The 21,304-nt window shown below is 28.2% G+C and overlaps 1 protein-coding gene across 2 annotated transcripts in view; it reads left to right on the forward strand.

The window, feature by feature from the left end:
- Nucleotides 1-1,334, forward strand: part of LOC100207782 (dynamin-like GTPase OPA1, mitochondrial) — a 97,253-nt gene extending 95,919 nt beyond the window's left edge. For both annotated transcript variants that reach the window (XM_065792394.1, XM_065792395.1), the window contains exon 26: nucleotides 912-1,334. In XM_065792394.1, coding sequence (XP_065648466.1) covers nucleotides 912-988 — 77 coding nt within the window. In that variant the 3' untranslated portion in view covers nucleotides 989-1,334. The remainder of the gene's footprint in view (nucleotides 1-911) is intronic.
- The last annotated feature ends 19,970 nt before the right edge of the window (nucleotides 1,335-21,304 follow it).

A 21,304-nucleotide genomic window follows, 5' to 3' on the forward strand; every position in this document is an offset into this window, starting at 1 on the left:
TTAATATTTTGAGCAATGACAAGCTTTTTATCGGCAGGAATGGCAGTTCGACCAGGTTTCCGCATATTTTCGGTCTTACCGCATAAATAATTTCTAAGAATTGATCTGAGTCTCAGAGGTCTCAGAGGGTCTTCTAGCCGGAATACCAGCAGCTATGGCCTTTATAGCCTCGTCAACTCGTTTTATGAGGTAGTTCTGTGTGCGTAACCTTCCTTTGGTTTATATGTGCATGGCATATTGCAACTGATTAAAAATAATAATTAGATATATTTGTATTAACCATATAATTAGGTGGCCATATTACCCCAGTTTTTATAATGGCCCACTTACCTTAATTTAAATGCTTTGAGCTTTAAAATGCACTTACCTGGTTTTTTGTAAAATTTCGGCCTAATTGACCCTCAAATATTTGCACGGGAATAGTGTTTTTATAATTTGCTAAGACAAAAATACTGAAATGCGAAAAGCATTTAACAACAGATTATTATTATTTTAATTTTTTTGTAACAGTCATTAAAATGTCAGGTTAACATTTGGCTATATAAAGTATGCAGATTTGGACACAGCATTTTTAAAATTTTAACAGTTTTTAGCGAAAAACTTATAAATATGCTAAACTGGCCATATTACCCCCACGGTGGCCATGTTACCCCCACGGTGGCCATGTTACCCCATCTGACGGTATTTGTAAAATCAGTGATTATAAAAGACTAAGTTCTAAATGTTTGGAATTGAATGAAGAGTGTGATGCAAATTCTTGTAAATAAAGAGAATTTGTATGCGCACTTATTACTTCGTTATTCCATGGAGGGCTTCAAGCTTATTTACGGAAAGCTTTTTGCGATATCTTTTAATTTTTTTTGTAACTAATTATTTTAAGTTTGTTGCAACATTTTTTTATGTTTTTGTAGAACGTGTGCGTCACATTCAAGAGTGCTTAGAACAGTTTGTAGAGGCTTTAAAACGCGAAAAAACAACTACAAGCTAATGGTATTATATTGCGTCGTTATTCGAATTTAGTTATATATTTATATTTTGCTAATACATCCTCATCATCCGTTAAAGAAATTTTCGAGTTGAATTATCTAAAAAATTTATGTTGAAATAATAAATATTTTAATCAATTTTGCGACCAAATATAATGAACAGTTTAAATTTTGCTCAAGGCTTTAAATGGTTGCAAAAGATGACTCCACTCTAAACACTGCGTATCATGATGACACTGCGTACCGTAATGTATGAAAATAAATGTTTCAATGTATGAAAAATAAGTAAATTTAGATAATTTTGAAAGAAATTAATAATGGAAAAATTTAAAGCATAAAAGCTATTCACCAAAATGTCTTTAATGATCGTCGTCCATAAATTACGCAACGCTGAGTTAATTTTAAAAAAAGAAGTAGGCTATCTTAAGCTCTTTTGCGCAGCGATTTTCATTATATTTGATGAGCTATTTTGATTTTTATTTACCTTCAGGCTCTGCGAAGGATAACTATTAATCTTTTTTGTTTTTTTTATTAGTGAAATTTAGCGTTGCATAATTAATGGACAATCCTTTAATGAACTAAAGACTTTTAGTGGCTTTTAAATACTTATTACATATTGAATCTATATTAATCATATATGTATATATATGTCTCTCTCTCTCTCTCTCTCTCTCTCTCTCTCTCTCTCTCTCCTCTCTCTCTCTCTCTCTCTCTCTCTCTCTCTCTCTCTCTCTCTCTCTCTCTCTCTATATATATATATATATATATATATATATATATATATATATATATATATATATATATATATATATGTTTGTATATATTTGTATTAAGAACTATGCCTAAGTTTTTATAAGATAGGCAATTTTGCGTGTTTTTTATAACATAGGCAATGTCATTGCGAGTTTTTTATTCTGATTTTAAAGTTATAAAATTTATTAAAATGCTTAAGAAGCTCTTGCTTTCAACAATCATCTGTGTTTATTCTTAGGGAATTGATGGTATAAAATGAAGTAAAAAAGAGTCTAGTTGCCATTTAAATTCCTAATTGACATTTAAATATAATTCAGTTCCTGGTTCCTCTAATCCTTGTTTCTGCATTTCCTTTTTTGGATCATTTATATATGCAGGTTCTTAGATAAACATGTGGCTTGGTGAGAACCTTCAAATCAATTCGTTTTTTATTTTTAATTCCAGTGTGAACTGGTATGATTAAATTAAACAGCTTAAAAGCCCATTTCATAACATTAAGGTTCATACGGTATTGGAAAAAAAATCAGTTTCTTTTTTATTTTTGTTTAGTATATAACCTTTTATCAATAACGTGCAGCTTAAGGCTAGAAAAAGAACAAAAAATTTTATTGTAAGGAAAGTTCCTAAAATTTCCCAGAGAAAAAAAAAATCTATTTAAAAAGTTTTCAATGTTTACAAATGCCATATTTGTAAACCATTTAATAGAGTATCAAAAGAGCTAGTGTTGTACCTAGAAATTTGTAAACATTGAAAACCTCTTAATAGAGTATCAAGAGAGCTAGCGTTGTACTTAGATACTAGAGATGGAAACAAACCTATCCGAACTAGAGCCTTACCTACGACCAAACTAAACCGAACCCAAACTTTGAAATTTTTGGGAACGAACCAAACAAATCGTCCTTACCCTTACCAGATTTAAAAAAGAGACTTAAGTAGTAAAACCAGATTTAAGTAGTGAAAATTTTGAAATTCGCACTTCAATATCAAATATAAAGCGATTTAGAATTATAATGTCTATCTCCATATTTTTAAGTTTTAAGCTAAGAAATTTAAAAAAGAAAGACTTTAGGAGACGGCATATAATTTTTTTTTAACTTATGCTTTCTCTGCAACTTTTTTACTTATAACCCAGGTTTCAATACAGTAAAAAAACATTAATCTAAAGTACACAACACTATTAAAAACTCAATGGTGAATTAACAAAATAATTCAAACGTCGCGATAAGTCTACAATACATAGCATAGTACATCACATAATTATGTACATATGTGTAATTATGTAAAATTATAATTTATATAAATATATATATTATGTATAATTATAATACATAACATAATTATGACAATCTAATACATAAAATAAGCCTACAATACATAATATGATACACAACATAAGTCTACAATACATAACATAATACTAATTTGTTTACGGTCGGTTTGTAAGATCGATGGTTTAGACAGTGACAGTACTCGTAATTTAAAGGCAGCTTTTCTGTCCAGCTTGAATAAAATGTATATTATTCATCCGTTGCCCAAGCTATCAACACTTATTGCTCCTTCTTACAAATACTTGTCTTTTGTCGATGCAGAAGATCGCAGTTTTGTTTATTCAGAGATGCGTAGTATGGTAGACAAAATTATTTCTTCTTCAACACCTTAGGTGATACACATGGAGTCAGGCAATACAGATATAGACAGCTTTAGTGAATGCAGTCATTCAGATCAACTGCCTTTTTTAAAAAAAGAGTGTAGCTCACCCTGAATCGAATGATTTGCTGGCAAACTTTAAAACAGCTGCCACTCCATTGTCTAAAGCTGAAAGTAATGACATAAGACATGAATTTAACAAATACTTGGCACTGCCCGTGACAGCGAGTGATGCATTGCAATTCTAGAAAGACAATAACTGTGAACATAAGCATTCAACAATGGTATTGATTGATAGAACATTGTTCATGCTACAAGTACTGCCAGTAAAAGTTTATTTTCAGTGCGTGGGATGACGATGAGTACTCGCACGACTCGAACCCAAAAAACATAAGAAATGCTGATATTTATTAACTAAAACATGCAGCCCTGATTACTAGACTGACAGTAAGCTACTTAAACTACTGCTATTTGTTTTCAGAAAGTTAACGCTTTTATGTTTTACGCACTATAATTACAGCGTTTTGTTCTTTACCTTTTGAAGTTGCAGTAGTTAAAGAATGGCAAGTTATTTCAAATAATTTGCAATGCTTTCACTACCTAACATTACTTTAATTTATTTGTGTTTTATCATTGTGTATGTAACTAATAAAACTAATTTTAAAAAATTGCGTTGATGCCATACCAAACCGAGCCCGAACTGCCTTAAAGACCGAACCGAACCGAACCCGTACTGCCTTTATGACCGAACCAAACTCAAACTTCAGATATAACCAAACCGAGCCTGACCCAAACTTTAAAAGAAGGGTGCGTTTCCCATCTCTACTAGAAACCCACTAGCTTTATGGTATTTAGGTTTTAAAGAATGGCTGCTAATAATATTATAATACTTTTTCTAAATAAAATGTCAAATTTTTCAACACAAGAAATTCATGGTTTTATACTTAAAAAACAATTGTTCCATGGATATAAGAAAAAGTAGAAGTTAAAATCACCCCTTCGATTATTATGATGATATAAAGTTAATAGTCAATGTTTCCGTCAATGTGTCGAAAGTAACCCCTGTGACTACTTTGGACAAACAAACCCTTGTGTTTACTTTAGGCAAACAATGTTTGTTAAAGACTTGATCAAACCCCATTTTAGAGTTACATTAACAAGTGTTTTATTCATCAATAATACCTCAAAGTATTTTGAGTTGATAGTAATTAACTTTAAATAAATGATAGTTAAAAATGGAAATAAATACTTGAAATAAAGTTCAATAAACAGAATATTACAAACGCAACTGTATATGTTTTATATTAATAACTGAATTGTTTTAATTTATAATATAACAAATAACTATAAAATAAGTTTATTATTATATATAAGAATGTAAAATATATATAATAGTGTAAGAATCTGTATATGAATGTAAGAATATATATAAAATGATTAATATTATATATAAGAATTAAGATATAAGAATTTTTGCAAACAAAACGCTTAAGAAATATGCACTATTAGTTGTAAGAATCGTCAATTTTAAAATCTGTTTACTTGTGCACTGATTTGACTTTTGACGCTTCTTCTTTTTTTCCTATGTTGTCTTAATTTTTGTTCGTTTCAGTTTTGGTTGTCGTTTGGTTTTAATAAATCTCTTTTGTTTTAAAGTATCAGGTTTATTGGTAGTAGTATAATTATTATTATCTACACTTTAGATTACATTGCCAGAAAATCATTCTTGTAAACTCAAACAAATATCTTGGAATTATAATTGATTCCAATCTATCGTTTGTATCCCACCTCAAAGACTTAGCCATAAAATTGAGCAGATCAAATGGAATGCTGGCTAAAGTTCGCCATTATGTCAATCTGAAAACATTATTAAACATATATCATGCCATTTTTGGCTTGCATATACGATATGCTTGTCAAATATGGGGACAATCTCAACAGCAAGAAGTTTTAAGGATATCTCATCTTCAAAACAAAGCTTTAAAAATAATACATTTTTAGAATTACAAATTCAATTCTAATGTGCTTTATCTTACTTTTAAGATCCTTAAACTATGTGACCTTGTTCTATTCTTGAACTGCCAGTTTGTCTGGAACCACCAATACAAAAACCTACCTCTTACTTTCAACAATTTCTTCCCAAAAAATGCAAATAACCGATACTATCTTCGATCAACTGATAATCTGAATCTTGCAGTCTTAAATCATCGTTCTGTTGCTTATAGATATAAGTCCATAAAAAACCAAAGTATAAAATCTTGGAATAACCTTCCCTATGACCTAAAAGCTCTCCATTCAATCTATGTCTTTAAGAGTAACCTATTCCATTCCTTCCTAATCAAATACAGTTTATAAATCCAAAAATATGTGTATCTATGTATAAGTGTTTGTGTTAAGCGCATGCAAATAAGTGTGAGTGTATATGTATGTATGTGTATATGTATACATGGATTTGTATGTGTGTATGTCTATGTTTGTATATATTTGTATGTATATATTTATGCGTGCGTGTGTATATATATATATATATATATATATATATATGTGTGTGTGTGTGTGTGTGTGTGTGTGTGTGTGTGTGTGTGTGTGTGTGTGTGTGTGTGTGTGTGTGTGTGTGTGTGTGTGTGTGTGTGTGTGTGTGTGTGTGTGTGTGTGTGTGTGTGTGTGTGTGTGTGTGTGTGTGTGTGTTTATATATGTGTCTATATATGTGTGTATGTAACATAATGTGTGTATGAACATAATTTTATATTCTGATATTTTCATAATTACTGTCGTGTAAGGTTTTTATAAAACCAACGTTATTAATATATTTGATTATCTTTTTGAGTATATAAATCACAGTATAATATAAAGCACATTAATAAATTATGATAATAATATAAATCACATTAATAAAAGGTGTATGTGTGTGACTAATACTAAATTACTATTATTCTTTTTATGATTATTGTAATTATTTTTATTGTTGTGATTTTACTTTTATTATTATCATTATACTCTTATCATTGTATTGTTATTGCTGTTACTACTACCACTCTTATTATTATCATTATTAGTATTTTACTCCTTTAACTTTTAATGTTCGTTTTGTTACTGCTGTGGACGAATAATATTACTATTAGCATTAACAATATATTTATTAGCTTTTATTTACAAGGTTTTTACTTAAGATTAGTACATGTACTATTTGTACTATTAAATTATACTATTGTACATATACTATTGTACATATACTGTTGTACATAATGTACACGTACTATTGTACATATTGTACATATACTATTGCACATATACTATTATACATATACTATTGTACAGTACATGTACTATTTGTAATTTTCCGTGAATGTAACAACTATTTCAGAATATATTGATTGATTGATTGAAGCCGCTTTTTGCCCTTTTTACAAATGACGGATTAAATTTGTAAACATACACTTTTAACTTTTCTTTTATTAAATGAAGTAAATATATTAAAAAAATATATTTAAAAAAATGAAGTAAATATATTTTAAATTGGAATACTATTTATGTAAAAATGTTAAGCGGAAATTATAATACTCGTAAAATAATAATTTATGGTTCCTTAATTTATTTTCGATTAAAAGTTTAAAGTTTTAAATAGAAAAGTAAAACGACAAACGCTTTTGAAGCATTTTTATGAATTAAAAAACTTTTTAATAAACATAGGCTCTTAAAAAAACTTTTATAAGTATTTTACAATTATCAAAATTTTTTTTGAATTATCTTTAATTTATTGGAAACCTTTGACTTGCATTTTTAACTTTTATTCCACACTTCGGCTTTAGCATTTGCCCTTTTTACAAATAGCGGACTATTTTTATAAACAAAAAAAAGCGGCTTCATTATTTGATCAAATAAATCCCGCAAGTTAGACATCTAGTTTATATAATATAATATGTTGTAATATATTTAATATACAATGATACTATCATTGTAACATTCAAAGAAACCTCTCTTTGGTAATAAAGTCCTCTTCTTAGAACTTTTTTTCGATTGATTTCCATTTTATTTTTTAATGGTCTGTAAAATGCAAATAACCACATTTCCAAAAGTAATAAATGTGGTTACTTTGATTTTTTCACAAAAACCAAAGTAACAACATTTCACTGTGCCAGATAAGAAAATAAATGACGGAAGCAATACCAGACAATTAATTAAATTAAAGTTGGTATACTGTATGAAACATTTAACGACAAACATTATGAGATACGATACCTTAGTTTTTCCTAATCTAAGTGTTTTTATTATACTTTATGAGTCAATTATATAGCGCAGAATGGGGAGAAGTGAGACATCTAAAAAATTACAAATAAGAGAAGTCTCTATTAAATGTTATCTGATGAACACAATGAAATCCCTCCACCGCCCCCCAAATTTATTCAGCAAACCACTTTGTCTTCTCGATATACTTAAAGACAAGCTCGCAAAATACGCGATTTTCAAAGACATTAATAAAACCATAAGTTAAACATATTTTGCCAGGTGCGAATAAAATGCCTTAAATTTTTCAACGAATCCGATTAATTAGCTCATTATAAATCATATTGGGCTAACAAAAATTTAAGTAAAATAAAATTTTTAAATATTTCAGGTTGTACGAAATGTTGCTAAAAACGTTTGATTTTGTTTGTTACACTCAACGAGGGAAAAGCTTTACATTGCCATTTTTTCCAATGTTAATGTTAGTAATCTTTGTTAAACATTAGAAACAAGTGGCATGTCAAAAAGTTGTTTATTATAAAAATATTTTAGCTTTTATGATTGTTTTCTGCTATTTTATATGAATAACTTGGTTATATATCAACTTTAAATAGTTTATATAAAACATTAATTGGGGAATGTTGCATATGTTGAGCATGTTAACAGTCAATTTTTTTTTTTTGCAGCCTAAATATTATATTTATATTTATTTTTGCAGATTATCATAATTTAATCTTTCCTCTTAAAGAATATAAATGAATAGTTCATTAAAAAAAATTCTTTTACCAAAAATTGCGTTATTTTTAACACACCCAATCATGTCATCTTAGGAAACCAGTTTCCTAAGATGAGCTTTTTTTAATGGAACTCAAAAAATAATCTCAACCATAAAAAAAACAATAATAAATCTTTCCTATCTCTAAAAAAGTTAACGATACTATTTTTTGAAAAAACTTTCGCTCTTGAAATACCAAAATAAAGCTCCGCGGAGAATAACTTAAAAAAACGCGCTTTTCTTAATTATTAGGATGATGCGTTTTTAGACGCTCAAGATGAGATGCAGCTTTTTATTAAGTTAATAAAAAGCTCCATCTCATCTTGAGCGTCTAAAAACGTATCATCTAAATACTTGTATGAATATCCGTAACCATAAAAAATCGCGAAAAAATTATTAGTCCACCCGTAAAAGAGGTTATACCATCTTAGGAACCTGCTCATCTTACGCAACCTTCCCCTATATTAATGTTATTAAAAAAATCTATAGATTTTTTTTTTAAACATATATTTCGCTGTTCATACAGTTAAAATATAAAATAATATAAAGAAAATTTTTCAAATACAAAGAAACGTTTTCATGAAGTTAAAAAAAAAAAAATGATTTATATAAACAGACAGGGACTCAAAGAAGATATGGATGACCGAAGTTATAATAATCTTTTCTATTTGGGCTTTTAACAAGTGTAAAGTAAAACAAAATTGTTTAAAAATATCTATATAAAACAACGTTAAAATATGAAAAAATAAGCATTTCCGTTATATCAACAGACTAAGTGTTTAGACTTAGTGTTTACAGCCTCTCCTTTTCGTATATCTAGCTTGGTGCATATGGGTCCCTTGGGAAAAACATAGGGTCATCATTTTTTACGTTTTAATTTTAATTATCAAGCGCGTAATAATTGCAAAAATAAAAATATCACTACCAAACGATTATACGTGAAAGGAAACTATGATGAATTTTCAAAATATTTAAATGGATTTAACTAGAGTCATAAGTTTACTAAACTTGATGTTGATCAGGGTTACAAAAGATTTCTTCAAATTTATGAAAATGGAAGCAATGATTTCATACCCTCATTTATTCAAAAAACGACTAAAATCAGAAGATCTCTATGGATGAATAAAGAATTGAAATACGAAATTCGATTTAAGCATAATCTTTGGTATCGATACAAAGCTTCTCATTTTGAAAGTTTAGATCTACAAGAAGAATATAAATTAAAAAATAAGTCACTCAAAAAACTTGTAAAGATGACAATCAAAAATATCAAAAAAAAATTGCAACTGAACCAAAAAAAAATCCAAAACAGGTTTATGCTTATATTAAGAATAAACTAAAAGCTAAAGACCATGTAAGAGCAAATTCAATTGGAAATAACAAAATATCAATTGACAAGTTATTACTAATCAATTAAATAGATTTTTCAATTCTGTATTTATAAACGAAAGCCTAACTAATATGTCTACATGTGAAAGTATAACAGAAAAAATTTGCCCAACCCCATCGTTTAAAAAGAAAGATATAAAAAAACGATTATTAAATTTGAATGTGCACAAGTCTCCAGCTATTGATAAAATTCATCCACTGTTTTTTAAGTAAATTTGCTGAAAGTTTAGCTAGACCACTTTGTATGATATTTAACTGCTCATTTTTAAGTGGAACATTACCTACAAGCTGGTTAAAAGCAAATATTCACCAATTTTGTCCAAAAAGGCAACCAATGTTGCCTTTTTGGATTTTTCAAAGGCATTCGATTCAGTTCCGCATTCGAGGCTGCTCTTAAAACTAAAATCATTTGGTATTGTTGGAAAATTGTTGCAATGGTGTAAATATTTCTTAGAAAATCGAAAACAGAGAGCTGTTTTGGGACTATTTGAATCAGAATGGGAAACAGTACCACAAGGATCGGTTTTAGGACCCTTGCTTTATATAATTTATATAAATGATTTAATACAAAAATTGAATAATAAAGCTAGGCTATCTGCTGATGATTTAAAAATAATTGCAGTTATGGAAAAAAATAATATAAACCACTCTCTACAGTATGATCTTGATATCTTATTTACTTGGACGAAAAAATGGCTAATCAGTTTTAATAAAGATAAATGTAAAATCATGCTTTTTGGTCGTCATAATCCAAAAAAAACATAGTTTAAAATATGACGCTACAGAATCAGCTACAATTCAACATGAACTATTAGTAACGAAATTGGAAAGAGACCTAGGTGTTTATGTTTTGGACAATTTAAAATGGGATGAAACATCAACGAAATTGTTATATACATTTGTCGTTTGGCCGAACTTGGAATATGCTTTTCAAGTATGGAATCCATATTTTGTATCCATCCATAAAAAATTATATAATCCATAAAAAAGGGAGACAGTTACGAGCAAAGGTTAAAAAAATGGACTTACAAAATCTATCGAATAGAAGAAAAAACGGTGATCTTATTCAAATGTATAAAGTCCAAAACAAACATGATACTATCAATTGGCATCGTGAACCAGAAGTATTGGTTAAGAAATCAATTTAATTTAAATTAAGAAATCAAAGGTTGAGAAGGCAGTATGTTCCAAACTTCTTGCCGTGGCATTATTTCTTCACGAACCGTATAGTTGAAAATTGGAATCGTTTGGAAGGTGATGTTGTCATTCCATTTCAGTGATTAATTTTAAAAACAAACTTAATAAATTTAGCGAAAAAAAAAAACGCTGCTAATATCTAACATCTACTGTTGTTAGATTCTTTCTTGAGACTCTCAAGAACACAGCTTCAATTATTACTATTATTATTATTATTATTATTATTATTATTATTATTATTATTATTATTATTATTATTATTATATATGTAGAGTAAAAGGAAATAAATAAACTCCGATAAATTTAAATTAAGATAGATAAAAAATAAAAACAAAAAGGTTTATCAAAAAGATTTGTATATCAAATTTCAAAGGTTTTGTTTGATTTCAAAATTTCTTTTTTTATATGAAACTTACATGAATTTACTGATTCCACCATATTGAAATGGTTATTTTCAAAGCTGTTCAATATCTTCGGCTCTCGATATGTCATGCTATACTCTTTATATTTAGTTAATTTACGAGGCAGTATTTATGTGAGCCTCTCATTAGATCTTAGAGAATAGTTATTGTTTTGATTTATTTTAAACTTTGTTTGAAAGTTGTTTGATGTAAGATTTTTAAAATGATTATACATAAAAATCATGTGTTGAAATCTCATATACATAAAAATCATATGTTGAAATCTCATATACATTTAACTAGTGATCGACCGAAACTGAAATTTGAGCCGAAACCGAAAGTACCGAAATTTCGGTTCAGTGAAGTCGTAGCCGAAACCGAAACCGAAATTTCGGCCGAATTTTTTTTTTTTTTTTTTTTTTTTTTTTTTTTTTTTTGCTGTTTATATAAAATAAAATAATAAAATTACAATGAAACTTTTACGTTACACAAAGAATATATATAAGACAGACAGGAGCTCAAAGAAGATACGGATGACTGGTGTCACCACAATCTTTTCATAGAGCCCCTTTACAGTAACATTTAAAGCCCACATGGCTTTAGTAAATTTACAATAAAACATTTTTTCTGAAAAATACTACGTGAAGAATAAAACTCAATAACATAATTTACAATAACATTTAATAACATTTAAAGCCCACAAGTCTTTAGTAAATTTACAATAAAATTTTTTTTCTGAAAAATACTAGGTGAAGAATAAAAACTCATATATACATCCTCATATATACACATACACATACACAAACACATATGCAAACATACTTACACACACATATATAAACATACACGCATAAATATCAGAAGTTAAGGAGATGCAATTTCATTTGTCGTTTAAAAGAGGAAGTGCTTTTCAAATCTTTTATATTGTTATTTTTTAACTGATTCCATAATGACGGACCTTGGTTAATAATTGAGAATTTTGACACTTGCGATTTTACTCTGCTCAATTGATAGTTATGGTTGCTATTTGATCGTAGATTGTATTTTTGTGAAAACGCCAATGTAAAAATATCAGAAAATACTTTTGGCAGCAAGTTATTCTTATATTTATACATAAACATTAATATTTGAAGCGAATTAAGTTTTGATATATTTAACACATTCATGTATTTCATTACAGGGGAAGGGTTTTCTAATCTTTTTAAATAGTTAACCGCTTTACATGCGTGGTTTTGTAGCCTCTGTAAGCTTATTAATTTAGTTTTGTGTGTGTTAGCCCAAACAATATTAGCGTAAGAGAGATGACAATGAACAAGACTGAAGTAAAGCATTTTGCGTGATTTATAATCAAAAAAGGCCCTAGATTTATATAATACACTTATAGCAGAAGATATTTTTGCTTCAATAAGACTAATATGTTTTTTCCATGATAGGTTCTCATCAAATATTACTCCCAAAAACCTTGTATAATTTACTCGATTTATTTCATTTTTATTAATTGACAGTTTTGGCAACTTTAACGGAAGATTAGTTGATTGTCTTATTTTATGGAAGAGAGTAAAACTTGTTTTTTTACAATTTAATGATATCTTATTAGCTATAAACCATTGGTTAAAGCTTTCCAGTTCAGCGTTCATTGTTTCGAACAATATTTTTACATCAGAATTGCTGTAGAATAAATTTGTATTGTCTGCATACATAATTGACGATATTTTATGAGAAGCTTTATTCATATCATTAACATATATTAAAAATAATAAAGGTCCCAAGATCGATCCCTGTGGGACACCGCAATCAATATCAAGAGCTCCTGACTCCTCCAGGACAACAAACTGTTTTCTATTAAAAAGATAACTTTTAACCCACTTATATGTTAGGCCTTTAATGCCGTAATGCTTTAACTTTGAAAGCAAAATTCCGTGATCAACGGTATCGAATGCCTTAGAGAGATCGATAAATACTCCAAGTACTTGTTCCCCTTTATCAAAGCACATAGATATTTTATTAGAAAGTTCAATAATAGCGTGTTCAGTAGAGCAGTATCTCTGAAATCCAAATTGATTTTTGTATAAAAGCGTATTTAATGTCAAGTAATCATAAATTCTATTAAAAATTACCCTTTCAAATATTTTTGAAAAGACAGGGAGTAGTGATATAGGGCGGTAATTGGAAACAGAAGAACAATCACCATTTTTAAAAACTGGGTTAATTTTAGCTAATTTGAAAAAGATTTAGCTTAATTTAGCTAATTTGAAAAAGAATGTTTAAAATTCCTGAACCTTTTATGATCACCAAATTAAAGCAAAAAAAATTATTTTACATATATCTAAGCAATCACCATGAAACATAGTTTGATAAAAACTATAGTTTCAATAATTAAAGGTAATAATTGAAGTATTTTCTCGGAATACATTTTTTTCATGTTTTCTGGCAAAAGTCTGTTTCTTTCATTTGAAAGAATGTCTCCAGCAGTTAAAAACAACCTTTTGACTTCGGTAGATGTTAATCGAGGTTGTAGGAATCTCTTTGCTACTTTTGCCAAACCAAACTTTGCTTTTAATGTTGTTTTCTAATATAAATCTATGAAACTTCAGACCTTCTTCGGAGTTTGAATCAATTTTTGAGATTTTGTCAACCCGACCAGGCATTGCAAATTGCAACATTTCAGCCCTCTGTTGTTTTGTTCTGGTGTCAAATAAGGGTATTGTTCTTTTTTTAATTGTAATAGGCTCAACTTGATCTGAAGTTGGTATATTTTCAGGACTGCCGGTAGTTGTGAGTATTGCTTTTTCAGTTAGGAGATTTTTTAGAGTAAATGACTTCTTAAAGGTGATGAAAGTCTGCTAAGTGATTGAAGTTTTGGATTGTGCGATCCACGAGATACTTTCAAATTGCAGATATTGCAAGTTCCGTGTTTGAAATCACTACCTGTCACGGTAAAATGATTCCATAAACCAGTTTTTTATCGATTATTTTCCATTGTAAAATTTAGCAATGAGAAAATTTTGATAAAACTATTGGTTTGGGTTGCTTTACTTATATGTTAATTTATTTTAAGAATGATTTTGAGAATAGTAATTTAAAACTATTATGTAACGCGATTTCAATTAAAATTTCTACAATTGTTATAATTAAAAATTAATTTACTAACAAACGATTACAATTAGGAAACCGTCATAATCCCACTCTAAATTAAAACTTAAAAAAAAATCTTATAAAAGTTTTGGCTCATTTCGGTTGCGGTTTGAACCGAAATTTCGGCCGAAACAGGAAAAGTAAAAAAATTATTGAAGCAGAAATTTCGGTTTCGGTTTCAGCCGAAACTTCGGCCGATATTTTGGCCGAAGCCGAAAGTTTCCGTTCACTACATTTAACATTTTTATTTCCGTTATTAATGGTTTTGCATACTCAAATCTATTTTTTTGATATAAAATTCTGCTAGCATGTTTTTGCACACTAAATATCTTTTTAAGTTTAGCAGGTTGTGTGCTAGCCCACGCAATGTTACCATAATTAATGTAGCTATGAATTAAGCTGAAGTTTATTAATTAAAGAATTTGAGTATTTTTGAATTCTGTACAAAGTATAAGTTTTTATGTACAAAAACTCCTAGGTATTTTAAAAATTAATTATTTTTTATTATTTATAAAGAGAGCGGGTAATTAAAGTGGTAGATTTTTTTGTTTATTTTATAAAATAATGTATACTGAGTTTTGTATGTGTTTATTGAGAGATTGTTAGCTCTAAACTATTTATTTACTTTTATCAGATCAATATTCATCTCCATATAGCTAATTAATATCATTATTGGGCATAAATAAATTAGTATCATCAGCATACATATATTTGAATTGAATTTGATACATAACAAAAGTCGTTTACATAAATTAGAAATAGGAGAGGGCCGAGGATTTAACCATTTCAATAGGAGAGGGCCGAGGATTTAACCATTTCAATATGAGAGGGCCGAGGATTTAACCATTTCAATAGGAGAGGGCCGAGGATTTCAAATGCTTTTAACAGATCTATAAATGTTCCAAGTTTATGCTGATTTTTTCAAACCCGTCGGTTATTTCGTCAACTAAATCAATAACTGCATGCTCTGTTGAAGTATTTTTCTGGAAACCAACTGTTTAGGGTAAAAGAGTTTGTTTTTTGCAAAATTGCATAAATTCTATTATGCATAACGCGCTCAAAGATTTTTGAGAAAACACAAAAAACACAAAAGCAAAAAATGAATGCAATCAAGTTATAACTCAACTTATTCCGCACACATTAACTATATACCAGTTAAAAAAATTAACTGTAAGCTTGTTTTTTATTTTAAAATTTATTATTGATAAATTTATTATTATTTTTAAATTTATTATTAATTTTTATTAAAATAAAAATATCAAAACACAAATACAAAAATATAGAAAAGTTCCTTTTTTTAAAACCTAAATAGGTTTTAAAAAAAGAAATTTTCTATAAATAAGTTCACAATTTACTAGCAAAGAAACGAACTGAAAGCTTGTTTGCAAGGTAATATATCATTTTCTTGCAAACAAGCTTTCACTTCGGTTCTTAGCTGGTAAATATTGTGAACTTATTTAAAACTTTTAAACTGAATTTCAGCTTGTGTTGACATTTTTTAAAACTTCTTTTATTCATTTTTTTTTTAAGAAGCAAGAACAGATGAATCAAGATAAAAAAAACTAAGGCACAATGAGTAACTTGAATAAAACTTCGTAAAAATGATTATTTTGATAGCCGCAAATTTTAATAAAAATGTATTATGATATCAGAACATTTAACCAGTTTAGGAGAAAAAGAATTTTAAAATAAATCCAAATAATTCCTTAAGATAGGTACGTGGAAATTGCGTTTTACAGATCCAAAGTTTGTACTAAACTTCTGTGCCATGTTTTTTGAAGTCTGTTTTGAGCTAGGGTGGTGAAGAATTGTTTTGTTGGAAAACTTTTTAGAATTTGATATCAACATAGAGTATTTTTTTTAAACTAGAATAGTTGAACTTTTTACTTTGTCGTTTATAAATATATTGATTAGCCTTATCGCTGTGTTTATTGCTGTCAAAAAATTGGTTCTACATCATGGATGAAATTAATTTCGAAGATATGAACTAATTTTTTTCTAACTTTCTTTCTATTTTAGTTTTTTATTTACCTAACCATGCCAAATTTCATTGAATTCCTAGTTGTCGCAGGCACTCATTTTTAGTCGCACTGTTGGTACCTAATTTTTATTTTATATTTATTCGATTATTTTATTTTTTATTTGATTTAGATTAAATAAAAAAATGGTAAGTCAAATAAATGAAGGTTTAACATGTTATTTAATTCATTTTTAATTTGAAGAATGAAAATTTTACTTATTTTAATATAAAGTTAATTTTTAAAGTTTGTTTGCTTTTATTTGAATTTTAGTTTAAAAAATGGTAATAATTGTTAATAAATGTTAATAAATATAACCTTTAATTTAGCTAAAGATGATCCTGAAGTTTTTGTACAGATGATCCTGAAGTTTTTGTAAAGATGATACTTAAGTATTTGTAAAGATGATCTTGAAGTTTTTGTAAAGATGATCCTGAAGTTTTTGTAAAGATGATCTTGAAGTTTTTGTAAAGATGATCCTGAATTTTTTGTAAAGATGATCTTGAAGTTTTTGTAAAGATGATCCTGAAGTTTTTGTAAAGATGATCTTGAATTTTTTGTACAGATGATCCTGAAGTTTTTGTAAAGATGATCTTGAAGTTTTTGTAAAGATGATCTTGAAGTTTTTGTAAAGATGATCCTAAAGTTTATAGTTGTTGCTTTTAGCAAAAGCAACAACTAATAAACTTCAAGATTATCTTTACATTCCATTTTATAGTATAAAGAAAAATATGTATAAGTATAAATTTTTTATACAATACTTATACATATTTTTTATTTCATATTAGATATTTATAATAAATATGTGTAACTACATATTTTTATTTGATTTGCATCTCGAAGTTGCAATCGATGAGAGTTGCAAATTATATGAAAATGACTGCATGACAACATTAATTAATCTGGCTATAAGCAAAATAAGATTTAAAGACGTAAAAGGTAATCCACAAGGTTTCGTAAATTTTTTAAACAATACTTATTATTTATGTATAATTATACTCAGTCTCTTGAGAATATCATTTCTAACATTATTCTACAGCTTGATGTCCATGCGCTTTTTAAAAAGCTTAACATATAAAATTTTGTAGAGTCTAACACTTTGCTTATGACAGAAACCTTTTCTATTTTAATAAGTCTATTAAAAAAGATCAACAAATATGTTAAATATAATCTTAAAAAACTATGCAGCTGGCTAAATGCCAACAAAATTTTTATCAACTCCAAAAAAGCTGATTTAATATTATTTAAAAGTCGTCACAAAAAATTAGATCAGCAGCTCAAAATTAAGTTAAATGGGAAAAAATTTGGTGCAAAAAATTTGTAAACTTCTTGGGTAAAAAGCTAGACGAAAACTTAGCCTGAACTTACCATCATAACAATTTATCTAATAAGTTGAATAGATCCCTTGCCATTCTGTCAAAGGTAAGACATTTTATACAACAAAAAAGTTTAAAATCTATTTACTATGCTTTGTTTAACTCTCATCTCTCGCCTTCTATCATAGAGTCGAAGCATAAGTATTGTAAATCGCCTATTTATCATGCAGAAAAAAGCAATCAGGTTTATTAAATATCTACCAAAAAAATTCACATACATTCCCATCTTTTAACGCACTACAAATTTTAAAAGTGCATGATATAATCAAAATTGAAAATCGTTTATATATTTACAGCTGCCTCAACAAAAATCTACCTCCTATATTTAATAAATGGTTTACTCTACGCAGTGCAATTAGCTGTCAACTTACAAGAAATTCTTGTAGAGGTGCACTGAGTGTGCAAATATATAATAAAAAATCGTACGGCAAACATTCCTTTAAATACTCTGCATTAATGGACTTGAATCAAATTCAAAATAAATTAAAATCAATCCCTATTTTGAGGACATTTTCTATATATATATGTTTGTGTGCCACAAAATTTGAAATCACTTTTTGAAAGCTTTTTTCTCAACCAATTTTGCTCAAATTTTGCACACTTAATCATTTTCGATGACAATACAAGGAAATGGAAAAATTTGACCAAAAAAAGTTTATTAAGTTAACAAAAATTTAATTTCTATTTCCCCATAAGAACACTGAATTAATAAAAAAAAAATTTAAAAACGTAACAGTAATTTTTCCTTCTACAAAAGATAACAAAAAAAGAATTTCTAGGCCCAATAGAATTCTGCTTGCATAAAGCATGGATTTGAAAAAAGAATTTTTTTTTGATTTACTAGTTAATATTTTAACAACATTAAAAAGTATGTCCTCAAAATCAAATCAAAATGCTACATAAAGAAAAATAAAAACAACAGTAGTACCACTGGTGATAAAAGATATATCACCATAGAAAATACATAAGATATAAATATGCATGCTGACTAACTGTAACCTTCTATGAGTGTATTATTTAGTTTATTTGCTTTTTTTTGTTTGTTTTGATTTGTTCATGGTCGTTCTCCTCAATTTAGCCTAGCTACATGAGAGTGAACCATCCAGAATGTAGACTGTACATATATTTTTTATAACTTATATCATCCTTATGTAAAATATCTATATTTCTGGTAAATATATTTTTGTTGTTGTTGTTGTTGTTGCTTAAAATTAAATCGAAACAGGTGTTATAACTTTTTTAACATTTTTTAACATCCGATTTTAAAAGATTCTTATAGACTAAAATTCAATTATACAAAATATGTCTCTGAATTCATCAACTTTTTTTTTCATTAATTCAGTTATGGTGTTTCCTTTAATCTTAAAATTTATTGTTGAAATCTAATCTGAGTTCTTGAGTTATTTTTTTTAACTATCAATGAGTTGTTATTTATTTTACTTTCATATAAATTGGTTCTAAAATATACATAAATATTAAGGTTTTTGTAAATTAAGTACTCTTTTATTTTTAAATTTTCGTTCTTTATTTAAATAGTACTTTATTACAAATTGTTATAAATTTTATTTTTATATTTTTCAATAAAGACTTTGTATAATATACGAATATAGTACGGTTCTTGTATCTACGTGCTCATTAATCTATTTATTTATTATTATTTTTTTATTTTCTTTCGATTTTCTTGTTTTATTGATTATTACTCTGAATATGAATATTACTCTTGAAGTATTTTTTAAACTAATTGTTACCTATTTTTACATTTATAATTTTCAATAAATAGTTTGAAAAGTATAAATGTATTATACGTTTATTGTAATTACGTACGATTGGGGCTCTGTGAAAAGACAAAATAATGTCTTTTACTTGCCCCGCCAGTGATTTTGTTTATAAACTTTTAAATTGTAAAAATTATTGAAAGGCGAAATAAACAAACAAACAAACAAAAAACAAAAAAAATACCTATAGAAGTGCTAACCCTTTTATACAGAGCAAGTTTGATAATTTTTACCTTAAAATCATTAATTAGAAGATTACAATCCCAATGTTAAGACGGCTGTACAACAATTCAGTATTAACAGAAAAGCACTAAAGAATTTTTGTCTAAAGAATAATTCTAAAAACGTTGAACAAGTATTTTAATACTTTAATCAATTTACTGTTTGGAAAGTATTCTTTAAATAAGGTGTAAAAAGTCTGAGTCTTGTCATTGCCAGGGCCTTTTAGAGAGTTAATGGCGCCCAGATCAAAAATAAAGAAAGGCGCCTCTATTTTAAACCAATAAATTAAAAAATTTAAAGTTTTGTGAACGAAGCAAATATCAATTTCTGATACAGCGTATTGTATTACTGCATTATTATAAATTCTCTTGATTGAGAAATAATTAGCAATACAAATTCAAAAGATGATAACCTTTTTAAAGGCTCTTGGCTGAATGGTCTGATCCAGCTATTGACTGGCCTGATCCAGATTTTCAATGGCATGTTTAAGAGCTGTCAACATTTCTCCCGGCATCTTCGCAAATGGTTTGATTGCGTCGGTACGCAAGCTCCGCCTTGTCATAAAAAGTCTGTGCGGTAAAATTTCTGTCGCTTCAGCGAGGATCTTCCATTGGGCAAGACTTGCAGTATAAAATACGCACTAAAATTCAACGTTTTCACAGAATACTTTATGGCTAATTCAACTGCTAACACACTGGCCTAATTCAAACGGTGAGTGCTAGGGAGAACGTACAGAGCTTTCGAATAATTTTGCCTTATTAAGATTTGAGCTCCCTTGAAAACACCTGACATATTGGATCCATTATTTTATCCCTGACGGCGACAGTTTTAAATATCTAAACCCAGACTTGCAATCACATGATAGGCTTTACTAAACTGACTCTTTTTTTCTTTTCGAAAGCTTCAACACTCAAGAAGCGTTCTTTGTTTTGCCAGCAATTAGTTTTTCATTCATAGAGGAGAAAACGAACAACCAAGGTTATCTTCTTAGTGTGAGATGTATCGGGGTACCATCGACTATGATAGTGAAGTAGATACCATTCTGGATTTCTTTGAAAGCTGCACTTCGGATGACACCAACACATTCTCTGATGAACCCGAGTCAACGAAGAAAGATACCAAGCTCCATAGCGGCAAGAAATATCCATTTCTTTTCCCAATCACGTGTATTGTTTCACCTGCAAACATAATTGTATATAATAATTGTAATTTAATTATAAATGCAACTGTATAAATAATTAAAATTGATATCTAAATGTTTTTATAATAAATTACCTAGAAAAGCTAAATTTCTAAAAGCCAAGGAAAAAGTCACATCCAAATTTCATAAAGTTTTATCCCCTATATAGCTGTCGCAGAATTGATTTGCTTCTGGAGCTCTGAATCTATACTAGTGGAGCTGGTA

This window comes from Hydra vulgaris, chromosome 03 (assembly GCF_038396675.1).
Source record: "Hydra vulgaris chromosome 03, alternate assembly HydraT2T_AEP".
In the NCBI taxonomy this organism is placed as follows: Eukaryota; Metazoa; Cnidaria; class Hydrozoa; order Anthoathecata; family Hydridae; genus Hydra; species Hydra vulgaris.